This window comes from Falco peregrinus, chromosome 11, assembly GCF_023634155.1.
Source record: "Falco peregrinus isolate bFalPer1 chromosome 11, bFalPer1.pri, whole genome shotgun sequence".
NCBI classification, from domain to species: Eukaryota; Metazoa; Chordata; class Aves; order Falconiformes; family Falconidae; genus Falco; species Falco peregrinus.
This window is the reverse complement of record NC_073731.1, coordinates 16739141-16751886: the sequence shown is the minus strand read 5'-3', so window position 1 is coordinate 16751886 and position 12746 is coordinate 16739141. Positions and strand designations below refer to the sequence as shown.

General features: G+C 42.4%; 1 protein-coding gene across 5 annotated transcripts in view; it reads left to right on the top strand.

Annotated features, from left to right (window-relative positions):
• TTC7A (tetratricopeptide repeat domain 7A) overlaps positions 1-12746 on the top strand; it is a 172642-nt gene that overhangs the window by 11115 nt on the left and 148781 nt on the right. For 4 of the 5 annotated variants that reach the window (XM_055815978.1, XM_055815977.1, XM_055815976.1 and 1 more), the window contains 2 exons: positions 5708-5838; positions 7493-7614. In XM_055815978.1, the coding sequence (XP_055671953.1) occupies positions 5708-5838; positions 7493-7614 (253 nt within the window). Of the gene's footprint in view, positions 1-3170; positions 3192-5707; positions 5839-7492; positions 7615-12746 lie in introns of those variants that run through there. The other variant, XM_055815979.1, reaches the window with a different exon arrangement.

Genomic DNA, 12746 nt, shown 5'->3' with positions numbered 1-12746 from the left:
TTTGTAGACCACTGTATTACAGAAAGCTGAGGTCCAAAGATCTGCCACAAAGCTTAAGAGCAGCCAGATGTTTGGCAGCAGGTCTTGATATACGCTGGAAAATTAGCGTCTTTGGATTCAGATTGCTGATTTCTATTATGCAGAAAAATATGCAGTGTGCTGCAGAGCCTGGACAGCATCGATCCAGGGGTAGGTGACTGAGGCTGCATCTAGGGGGAGTGCCTGTTAAATTCTGGCTTCACAAGACACTCAAACTGTCCTAGTTTCAACAGTCTGCTTTAGCTATAATTACAAGTCTAACTGGATAGAGTTCTTAATTTCAAAATAATCGGAGTAACATTGTTTAGCATTGGTTTATTGCATATAGTGGGAAGGCTGGGCGTAGGGGTCTTGATTTCTGCTTTGATGCAACTAAGCATCCTTGCACAGGTTACTTAAATTTTCAGGCTTCATACCCAGCTTATGGACAAAAAGTACTTCAGATATTTTTATTTAGGGTTACTGAAATCTTCTTCCTTTGTACCTTTGAGACTTATACATGAAAGGTACCTCAAGATTATAATAGATTGCTGTGAATATGCAATAATCCTTATAATACAAAGCAATGGTGAAATAAGTTTGTGCAGTTTTCTTGCAAATCAAAACTTCTGTCCTCTTCCCCACCTTTCATGAGGTGCAGTGTGAATGAATATGTTCAAAACCAAGGGCTTCTAGGCCTTTCTTCCCCCTCTTCTTCTATTTGCATTGCAAATAAATCCTGCTGAAAAATCATAGCTTAATCGCTGTGGAGATGAGTGTCAAGACCCATGATGTGAATGACTTAAACTGCATGAATTGTGGCAGAAGTAACGCATAGTGCTGGGTCTTGCCTGTGTCAACCTAATCCTGACTGTTCCTTTGGCTTGTTGAGGTTCAGGCTATTTTGCTTTGCAAGACACAGTAATGAATCCAACTGTTAGTTTCAGGGCTGTGCTCTCAAGTTCAAAATTTAGCCAGTGAGGCAGGCTGGTCGTAATACCATCTCTAAAATGGTTTGGTTGTGCTTTTGGATTTTGTCTTTGAAATGTGTTTAGTATTCTGCTGAACTGATTAGTCAGTGTGCATGTGTATACGTTTGAAGAGGTAGTCTTAAAAATAGTCTTATTTCAATGCTAATCGATTTTTCTAGAGCCACACTTCTGCACTAGGCTAAAGGCCCCATGCTAGAAATGAAGTGCGCCTTTCGCTTGGGGACAGCTGCCTAGAATGACCTGGCATCAGCCACCAGGTGAGAACACGCACACAGCCAGTTTCCTTGCAGCAGTTGCCATGCAATATGTTCACACCCAGCTTACCTCAAGACAAATTACTTATCTTCCTGTAGCTAGAGTAAGACTATTTCAAGCACTTAGCTTAGCAGCACAGTGGCTTCTGGCCAGGATGGCCTGTCTCTGTGGCACAGGAGCATAGATGGTGTAGCCTTGCTCTGTGGACTGGGGCTGGTATTGTTTTGCCTTAAGGTGTCTTTTGCTTCAAGTTGCCATAGCTGTGTTCAACACGAGTGTAGTGCCAGGACATAACACGAGAGGTAGGTTTCATGCTCTGTGTGCTGTTGTGTTTCTTTGGTTCCTTCCTTAGATTGCCAGGTAGCTGATGCTCCTGGGCTATGGGGTTTTAGTAGCTACAGGTTAGCACTGTTGGTGAAAGCAGCCTGCTGCTGCTGACCCTGAATTCTTACACCTATGAACCCACCGTTCCCCCTGTTGTGCAAATTCATCCAAATACAAGAGGCTGGAAGTCTGTAAAAAGGAAAAAAGACCCTGTGAGTGGATTGCTATATTCCTCCTACTCAAAAGAAGGAATGCTGCTATTTGGTCAACTAGTTTATGAACTAAATAAAAAGAAAGCCACCTTAGCCTCCTCTTCTCTGTGGCAGTTGTGCAGTCTCCATTTGTGCACTGAGGTCTCCAAGACCAGGCTGAGTGATGCCCTGAGCTGGCCCTGCTTTGAGCAGAAATTTGGACCATGGGCCTCCAGGGATCCCTTCTAGTGTGAATTTTCGTCTCATTTATGTTGCTGAGAATCTGATACTGTGTGTCCATGTGCACATGTATGTTCCAGTTCTGGTAATAACATCACCTCAGAGCACTGGCACTACATGATATGATGTCTTTCCTTAGCAAGGACTGAGTGAGATGAAAGTGGAAATACGCCTTCATAAAATCTCCCCTTTCAGGTTTCCGAAAATGAAAGCAGTTCATTTCAGCTCTAGGAACAAATTAGTTCAGTGACACCTCTTGCAGACCTTACGGGTTTGGGTTTTTTTTCTGACATAAATGCAGATTAGTTTTAGAAGGGGAGAAGAAGAGGCAAAGATTATAGAGAGATCAAAAGCCAGAGATGAATCTGGGAGAACTAGAGGAGGTGAATGGAAGCCTTATCTTTATGCAGGAAAGAAAAGTGGTGTTTCTATACATAGAAAGTTACTGGCTCTGAAGTGGGTAGAAAGAGTTTGTTCTTTTAAAAAGTGTAATCTGGAAGCATGTGTCTCTCTAAATCTTGAGCCTGGGCCATACTCTATTAGAAATCTGTGTCTTCACTATGTTAAGTGTTCTTGTGGCATATATCTATGTATATATTTAAATTTGGGCACCCAATTCATATGAGAAAAATCTTAGCATAGATGAGTTATAAGTTGGCATTATCTTACCATAAGTGGTTGTGAAAAATACTGAAGTCCCTTTACCTTAGCCAGCTACCAAGAAAGCATATGGCTTTATGCTTTACTCGGAAGCTAATTCTGTCTTAGGAAGAGCTACAATTTTCCTGCACAGAAGTAGCACTTTTGTGGCTTTCTGACACTTTTTGGAAACTGAGTTGAATTTAAAATGTATGTTGTGCTGCAGATTTTTCTGTGCCTGATAACTGGGGGATGGAGATGAGTTAGTGGAATTCATGCTCTCAGAACTGGAGCATTTGTAAACAGTTTTGTCCAACTGCACTTCAAGCAAATCTGTAATTGTTGGGGCTTTGCACTGTGAGAACTGAATTGGTGGCTGCAAGAGTAGGGAACTCTTGTTATTCTTGTTCCTCACTTTATCTGTTGGATTTGCAGTCTGCTTGCTCTAATCTTCTTTTCGTTGCATTTCTGTGGTAGGGAAGAATAGACCTGTTTGGATTCTGTAGAAGATCTTATACTCTGATGACATCAGGTCAGTGCATATGGTATTAGCAAAAAGAACCATGACTAATGTCACATCATGTGGGTCATTTTTCCTTCTTGCCCTTTACAAGTAGAAAAATGTGTGCAATGTAGCATTGTATCTGGTTTAATACACTGTATATTATTCTGTACTTACTATGGCAAGAATTCTTTTTGGAGATGTTCGTTCCCCTGTCTGATCAGCCCCAGCTCTGTTTCTCTGCATGGATGGGCATGTTTATTGTCAGTACTTGGTGCTGGCAAAGGCTGCTTGCTTTCCTCCCCGACATCAACGCTTAGAGATAGTAGCTCCTTGCAGTGGGCTGAGCGTGTGTGTAAATGGCTTTTTATCAGCCTGTTCACTGTGTGACATCTCCCACGATAACCACCCCCACACAGACTGTGCTGGGATGGCTCTTGCAGTTTGATTAAATGCTGCATGTGTATGAATGTCAGTGGATTGTACTGGATTTCTTTTAGGGCCCTCAGACCCCCTTTGCACTTGAGCGGATGGTGACTCCGCAATGCTTAAAATTGATTTCCAGTTAAGGGGAACAACTAGAATTCAAAGGTGGATCAAACTGAGACAGATGTAAGGATATTTGTCGGCTGATTGTTCTAGCTTCAGCACTGGATGGTGCTGAATATATAACTATACAGAGGGTTAATGTCCTCTTTTCCCCTTCATTACATAGCAACAGGGTTAGGAAATAGAAGATTTGAAATAATAGGAAAACAACCCATGATATAAAGCCAAAGACTTCACGGATGGACTAGAGGACAAAATCTGTTATACGTTGAGTGCTGTACAAGGTGTATGTCAGTAGAAAAGAGAGAACACAGAATGGGCATTAGTTAAAAGCAGCAAAATGATCTTTGGCCCTCTTCCCCCCCCCCCCCCCCCCCCGCCCCTTGTCAGTTTGAAGTAAATTCACTCCCCCTGCTCTACTCTGGTCAGAATTCTCAAAGGTGGAAAGTACTAATGTGTGTTCCTTCAAGATATATTTCCTTGAGGGAATGTGCTATGCACTTCTGACTTGGGAGAGGGCAGGAGGAGTGAGGAGCCACCTCCTGAGCTTGCACCAACCAACGGGTCATTTTCTCTTCTCAACCCACTGAACTAACTGCTCCTGTCTGACTCAAATGTAAGACATGAGATAGGGAAAGTCCTAGCAGAGTAACCAAGGGGACAAAACAAACACTGAACATGAGAAGTAAACAAAGCTAAGACAGCCTAGGAACCTCGGGTCCCTTCCAGCATGAGCTGGGTATTACCACCTCATTGTTCATCATGGAGAAACCTGCCTTGCCATTGCTGCCTCACAGTGGTTTGTTGTCAGACTCCTGAAATGAGCTGGGCTGTGCTGCCTGGGATTATGGGGATCCAGGAGATGGTGGCTCCTGGTACGCGCAGCGGCTCTTCACATGGAGCAGAAACCTTTGCTGTATGCTGCAGCAGTCTGAATGGCTTCCTTGGAGAGGCTGTCCAGGCAGCTGAATGCTTTCTTCTTTCATCACCTCTGTGGATCTGTCAGAAACACTAGGATTTTGTGTTATATCTTATGTGTGTTTCATTGGTATTAGTGAGTGGTGTTATATATAAAATTTGTTGGGAAGCATGTGCTGAACTTTTTGCGACCTGTGTCGGGCTACCGGACACCAGTGCAGTTGTGTTTAGTGTAGAAGACCCGAGTTTCCAAGCAGCAGTGTATTGTAGAGATCCAATGTGGTATAAGAACCTACACTGATCAGAGTAAAATCAGTATGTGGCCATTTAGCTTCTCCAAATAGATTTAGAGATACAAAGGATGTCATAGTGTGGTGCCAGACAAGGACCTGATAATAAAAGGTTTTCACGTAAGGACAGTAGCTGTGGATCTCTAATTAATATGCTTTTGGTTTTAAGTGGGTTTGGATGATGATGCAAGAAAGAGTTTTAGTAGTACAAAACCCAGCGTTTTTTCCTTGGTTTTGAAAAGAGGGTTAAGAGTCTCTTGTGCCTTGCCAAGAGCTTGCTGTATGTCCATGTGCAATTTGCACGTGCTCAGATTTTCCGCCTTTGTTTTGGTATCATTTTCCAGTTGTTTTTTCCCCTCAAAACTGCTGCTTATTGAAAGCTTCACTTGGAATAGTGGATGCTTAGAAATTATCAAATCCAGTGCCCGGGTGTTTCTAAAACAGTGCTTGCGTTGAAGCACCCCAAATCTATAGCCATCTTTGGAAATACAGGCTTTTAATTTCTCTGCTTGCTCATGCCTACCAGAGGGATCATATGTCCTTTCTTCCTGAAGTGTTTGAAAGGTGCTGTAGAAGTGTGCAATGACACTGTGTGTTAGAGCAGCATGACAGAAATGCCTTGCATGTGTAGGAATTATGTTTTTCCCGTGGGTCTTTTCCTGAAAGCCACTAAAACAAGGAAGAAACCCACATGTGGAAAAACTTTCCTGTTAGCTGGTAAATGAAGGAATAACACTGCCATTCTGCTGTTGGCAGACTTCAGTTAAAGAAGGTGTTGCGATTTTGCAGGTCTGTCACTGGAGCGCTCAACCAACTCAATTGCCTCACGTGCTCGACTGTGTGAAAGGGAGGAAGAAGTCATGGCTTGTTTTGAGACGGCATGTGTCATTGCCCAGGTGTACTTGCAGGAGCTTGAAAAGGTAAGAAGAAATGTGCTCAGGGTGTTACCTCGTGGCCTGGGTAGAATTTCCAGCATTTTGACAGCAAAAATGAGTGATCGAACAGTGAGCATGAGAACAAGTTGGAAGGAGTGAGGGTGTCTCAGTATAAGGAGTTGCAAAACAGCAGTTTATCTGGTCTGTGCCTGTTTCCTCTGAGAGTGTGGTCTGGAAACCAGTTTTGCCTGTGGTAAAGCACTGAATGCTTCAGATCTGCTCAGGTTGTATTTCAAGTTTTAACACTAAAGAGGGACTACAAACTTTGTATAGCAAGCACCAACGTGAAGGAACTCAAGACATTACATATCTGTAATGTAAGTGATCTGCAGTAGTGGATATTGAGATCCTGTAACAAGCTGAAAGTAACCTTGTTGGGTTACACAGCAGTTTAATTGCTGGTGCTTCATCTCCTCCAAGTAAAACTGGAGGAACCTAGACCATTAGGAGCAAGTAACTGCTTAGTAGTGGTTGGCTAGAATGCTAAGATGAATACTGTGAGCCCTCCACTGAGCTGTAATACATGCTGCCGATGTGCAGGGCGTGTGCTTAGTAGTCTCTGTCTAACTTTGTGTAGCGAAGTTTAACAGGGCACACAATGCTCTTCCATGCCCTTCCTTTGCCACACATTATGCTTGATACCAGCAGCCCTGATGGCAATGCATATTACATGTTTTTCTGTAACTTAATGGCCTTTGACCTTCTGACCAGACGTTTCTGCTCTTCTCTGCAGCAAGGAATGTGTCTGTTCCAGGTTTTGTTTTTAAATACATTAAAACAAGAAGAAAGGAGCTTAGTACATATATAAAAATTCATTAAGAAAGCCAACTATCAAGTTATCTGGTCTGTTTCTTTGTAGGAAAAAGCTGAATGGCTTTTTTATTTAAAATTAAGTACTGTTCTTCCCTTGTGGAAGGACAAGTTCCTGCCAGTACTGGGTACTGTAAATGTTGTTACTGACAGCTTGTGCCTGCAAAGAAGGGAAGGAGTTTGAACAATAATTCGTTCATCTTTTGGATACAGAAACGAGGATGCAGGCTTACTGATAGATATGTACTAATAGTCCATGGGCTTTCTGCAGTCCTGGGTGCAAACCCCTGCTTTGGAGAGCCCACAAAGGGCAACTTTCAGCAATGAAATATGTTCGTTACCAGTAAGTACGCAAAAGCAAGAAGGATTTGAGAGGAGAAACAAGAGAAAGGGCGAAGAATCTTCCCTCAGGACTCCTGATAGTTTACTAAGTCTTAACAAATATTTACATTATGCTAAGCTAGGCATACATACTCAAACATTGCATTAATATTTCTGTGCAAGATGCTGGATCTATGTGGTTGGCGTAGTACTTCTGAAGACCTCAGTATTAATGTGTAGCTTTCTACTTTATTAAAGGTTGGAAAGTAATAAGGGGTGATGTTTCAAAACTTGTATGCAGAATATTTCATTGAAGTCACTGTATAGTTTAAAGTTGACTTTGAAAGTTGTTTGAGTAGCTAATCAAGGTGAGTTTTTCAAGTAGTCTGAGGAGGTATCTGGTGGCAGAAGCTAACATTTTATTGTTGAAGATATCTCTGGCTCATGAAGAGCTGGCTAGTTCGAACAGTTTCCTGTAATTCCAGATGGTTTCTTTCCTCCCCCTCAGACCCTGAACAACACACATTCAAGGACTATCAAAGGCAGCAACGTGACTTACTCTGAGTTTGAACTTTCCTACTTCCTGGAAGCAGCTCTACAGAGTGCCTATGTGACTCATCTGAAGAAGGGGTAGGTGGACGCAGATGTTAATAAAACCAGATAATATTGCATGTTTTGGCTTGGAACAGATGAAGCCTTATGTCTTTGTATGTGTTCTGTTGTGACTTCTTTTGCTGCTGGCTCACCTCAGGTCCCCTCAGTGTCTTTCCCTCCCTCCTATTTTTTTCTCTCTGTTTCTCTTAAGAGCCCTAAGCCTAGTTTTTCCACACCCATAAGTAGCGTGGAGTAGAACAATTTTTTTTTGTCTTGAGTCGGCTCTGTTCCCTGTGAGGACAAGGGGAATTTGACCATAGAAAGAGGGTGGAGTTTACACTGCTGTGTGCTTTTAAAATGCTCAACCAGGGGGCCTGGCTAAGAACTCAGTGAAGTCTTAAGGGTAGTTTCTTTCATTTGTTTGTTTAAGATCTTAAATATCCTGATCAATACCCCAAATCTGTGTGGTTTTACTAGAGAGAATGTGTGCAGAACAGCGCTGCTCCAGATTTTATGTTGCGCTTCTGAAATACAGCTCCCAGTGAACCTTGAAAGGGCAAGGCAAGTTGGTGGCTGCAAGCCTACAGTGAGTTTCACCTGAAAAAAACCCTTCTCATGAACAATAAAAAAGGCATTGCAAATGCCGACTTCCAAAGGCCATTGGTGAGGGCACACTGTTCCCTAAACCAGGCCATGTCTTCAAAACATGATCAACTCTTAACTGATGGAGAGATTGCTATTTAGGAAAAGGTCTATTCAACATATATAAACAGTACTTGCAAGAATCCATCTTTTCCTAGTCCTGTTCTTGCATCATATTATCCCATTTGTTCTCAAGGACTTGTAAACTGAATTTCTCACAGCTCAGTGTAATACTTCTGGTCAAAGTTCTATAAACTTTTTTTAAGCAAACCATCATTGAAAGTATTTTATTTGGTTGGGTTTTACCTTCATCTCCAGTCAAAGATACTTCCTGTCATATTCTTCACTCTTCCTTTTCCTGACAAGTAAAATGGAGAAGAAAACGAAAAGTGAGGGGAGATTTGAAAGGAAGAAAACTGGGGCGGGGGGAGAATCCTAGCAAAAAATCAGTTTAAATTTTTCTGTAGAAAATTGATACCATTTTTTGATCCTGTTGGAGGAGAAGTTGCTTCTTGTTAAGGGACTTTTTTCTAGTTTTTTATTCCCTAAGTATGACTTTAAATGCAACTGTGATTAGCCTCTGTTCCCCATTCTTTCATTAAAAGCCTGCATGTACAGTGAACCATACTTGTAAGCCTATCCATGAGAGGTGCCTTCAAGAAAGCCTTGCTTAACCCAAAAGTTTACAAATACACAAAGCCCAAATGTTGTAAAGTGACCCCTTTAGTCAGGTGAGTACAAGTTTATGTGTAAGGAGAGTATGGACTTAGACTGATACTACACCTTATATACCTGAGCAGTAAGGGACAAGTATGTGGTTTTCTGGGGTGAGTTGGTGTTGACCAGCTGTGGCACAAGCGTGTGCTTTCCTACCCTTTCGCCTTTCTCATGGTGAGCAAAAAGCTCAGGTCTTGCCAGTAAGCTCATTAACTATGTGATAAAATAAAATGTCATTTAGAACATATGGCACTGATGTCCTCTAGGCACCTTTTGAATATCAAACTCATGTTCATTTTATTCAGCGACATTTTAATTCAGTCTTCATCAGTTCAATATATCCAGTGGGTTGTTTTAGCTGTTACTGTGGGCCCTGCTTGCTCCCTTCCCATGTTAGTTTATTGACAGCCTTTAAAAGAAAAAATCCAAAACAGACCCCCCCACACCACAAAATCCAGTAAACAAACTCCACAAAAAACCCTACGGGAAAACAATTTGGAATTAAAATACATGTGTGAATTAAGCAGTGCTTTGTTGCAGCAATTCGGCTTATAATCAATCAGCTGCAAAATATTCTCTGTAGCTGTCTCCTGATAAAGGAGCATCTGGTTGGTGTGATGGAGCTCCCGTGGCTGGGGTGGGAGTGGAGCCCCAGGGGCTCGCCTCGCCTCCTCCGGTGCGAGTGACAGACACCAGCCGGGGGAACGCGAAGGTCCGGTGGGGCAGGAGGGAGCCGGGTGGGACTTTGCGGCGTGTCTCTGCCCCCCCGCTGGCGGTCATGTGCGGTGTCTGCCACGAGAGGGCGTCAGCGGCATTGGGATATGTTAAGGAAAGAGGCGGGAAGTGGGAAGAAGCTTTTTGGGATGCTTCATGTGTATAATAGATTTCTCCACCCAATATTGATCAGCTCAAAGAAATGCTTTTGTTCTCCTTATTGCTTCCAGCATGTCCAGGTAGGAAATAAGCCTTGGATGATGAATGCTTAAGCTGGCAGGGGGGTAGGTCCTATCAGGTGGATTGTCCTTCCCCAGAGGTATGTGTACAAAAGAAATAGTGAGTACTTTATTCTTGTCTCGCCAGGCGGAAGAGCTGAGGGATATGAGTGGTGTTGTGCTTTTGTTCCTGCTGGCAGGAACAGGCATGCATCTCTTGGAGCATTCTCGGGAATGTCCTTTTCTCTTGCAGTGTGCAGCGGAAAGAAGGCACCAGTACAAAACAAAGGTCCAGTCTCCCTTTGAGATATTGAGCCGCCAGCTGGAAGGACCAGCAAGTCTTGCAGCTGTGGAAGTCCCAGATGCTTTTAATAAGATGTTTACTTAAAAATATTGTGTTGCTGAAGACATGTTGCCTGCAGTTGTTTGCTCTGCTGCATCCCAGGAAAGCTTTCTTTTATTCTTCCAGCGAGCAGTGTTGATGCTGTGCATGCAGAATATAGGCAGGCAGATGCTGTCATACTGTAGGAGGCAGTCACTTGTCTTTTACGTTAGCATCTGCACTGGGTTTTGGGTTTTGTTGTGGATTTTTTTTGATGTGGATATGTGAAGATTGGGCTCATTTCTTACTGCCTTTCTTTTCAGACTTTTGGATAGGTGTTACTACTTTATACTATTACGGATGGGGGCTTTGATCAAGATGTTCTTAGCGTTTTCCTAGGGTAAACAGGCTTGACCTGTGTGAAGTAATGGTTATATGTATGCTGCTCTCTTAATGGCACTTGAAGTATGTGTGGAGTTTCACAGGCAAGACAAAGTCAGAGGTTTCTAGAGGATGTGGTTGGTTTTGGAAGCTCCAGATGGGACGCATTTGAAGAAAATTAATTTCTGAAAAATAAATAGTAAGCATTTATTAGAAATTGGATTTCCTTATGGTCCCTCCAGTTAGGACCTATATTACTTTGGAAAACCCTGATGAAAATAAAAGGAGGGAAAGCTTACAACATTTTTTCTCTTCTCCTGTCAGTTTTCTAGAGTGCTCAGTCCCTTTTTGAAATTTCGTAGGCTTCTGTTGCAAGGGCGATTTGAAAGAGTAACTTCATGTATGTGTTGTTTTACAGTAGAATCTAATGTCCTGCCTCCCTTTGTACAGTCTCTGCCAGACTGTTTGTGTTTTCTGAGGAATTTATGTGGGCTTGCTTGTCATTTATCTCCTCTTCAGTCCTCCCAGTCTAGCACCTTATCCAGGACACTGCAGCTGGTAATTTGGGATTGAGTCTTATTGCCTGCTGGATGGATCTAGATAAGTGCTAATCTTTTGTTTTGTATTATCGTTGTTTGGTGGGGTTTCTTTGAGCACCCCACTTCTGTTAGACCGGCTGCTATTAAGGAAATGATGTGCTTTGTTGGAGTTACTTGTCTTGTGTCTTCATTCATAGGAATCTGAGAAACTGATGCTTACTTCTTCAGGTGCATTTTGGCCTGTGCATGAACAGCTGTTTAAGGAGAGACTGGATTTTTAGAAATCTGGACAAGACACAAAGATGCAAAAGGAGCTGGACAGTGGCAGTGGTGTTGCTGCTATTTGTGTGTTTTGGATACTGCTCTCCCCTGGAGAGGTGGCTCTGCAAACTTCCATGTGGACATCTCAAGATGGTCTCTCCCATCTGTTAGTGGCTAATGGTTTTAACAGTTAATGAGTGTGGATAAAAACATGATCTTCTGGTGCCCGTGTTGTTCAGGGACTCTCTTTGCAGACGGTCCACTCTAGTTCATTACCAATATTTTTCCCAGCAATTTGCATAGAAAACAGTGTATTTATTTTCTTGTATCTTAAAATTTTGTGCAGTGTTAACCAAACAATATGACATAAATGTGATACAACTGCTTTGATTCATGAATGGTAATTAATTACCCTGTATTGATAGGGTACTTGTACAAACAAAGTGTACTTTGGTGCCAAGCTGGACTGACTGGACAAGGTGCTTTTTAAAGTCACAGTTTGTGCTTGTGGTTTTCTGTGTTCATCATTATTAGATTAGCTGTAATTGAGTCCTAAACCACATTTCATCATGTTCTTTTTTTTTAAATGCCTCTCTTGTCATTTTTGTGGCTAAAACTGAAGCAGTTACTGAGCATGTGCTTTTCCCTTCCTATTCTTCCTCTTTTTTTTTTTTTTCTGGCACCTTAGCAGCGCAATAGGGGCCTATGGACTCTTCCAACTCGTTTAATTTCCATGGTCTGATGTTCACTTATGATGCTGTGGCTTCAGGCAGCAGTACCTGGGATTTCCAGATAGTCTTCTGTCCAAATCCTGCAGAGGCTCAAGATGGCTTAGTTTCTGATGTAGACAAAATCAAATGGATTCTCCACGGATTGCTAGAGGCTTTATGTTTGCATCCTTATCAGCTCATGTACATACATGTAGTTGTGTTCAAACACATGTTCTTTTTTTTTTTTATTTTCTTCAGGTCCTAATTTTAAAAAAAACCTCAAGTGCGCATTTACTATGTGAAGGACATCTATTAATGGAACAGTAAGTTCCTTACCATTATGAGTAGAGCAATTCATATGCTTAAAATGAAATGTGTGCTCAGATGGCCTCCTGGCTTGGAGCAGTAGAGTAGAAAGACTTCTGTAGTGAGGTATGTTTGCAGACTGCTGGCAGGTGTCCTCAGTCTCCTGTCATGGCTCAATAACGTTCAATAAAGCTCAAAATGTAAAAGCTGCCAAACAAAATTCTCAGTCCTGTAGAACTGGTATTGTTGTCAGATGCTTTGCACATCTCAGAGTTGAGAGCTCGGAGCAGGAGCCGGTGCTCTCTGAGAGAGCTTGATCACACAAGCACCTGTCTGGAGTGTGGCGAGTGCTGGGTGC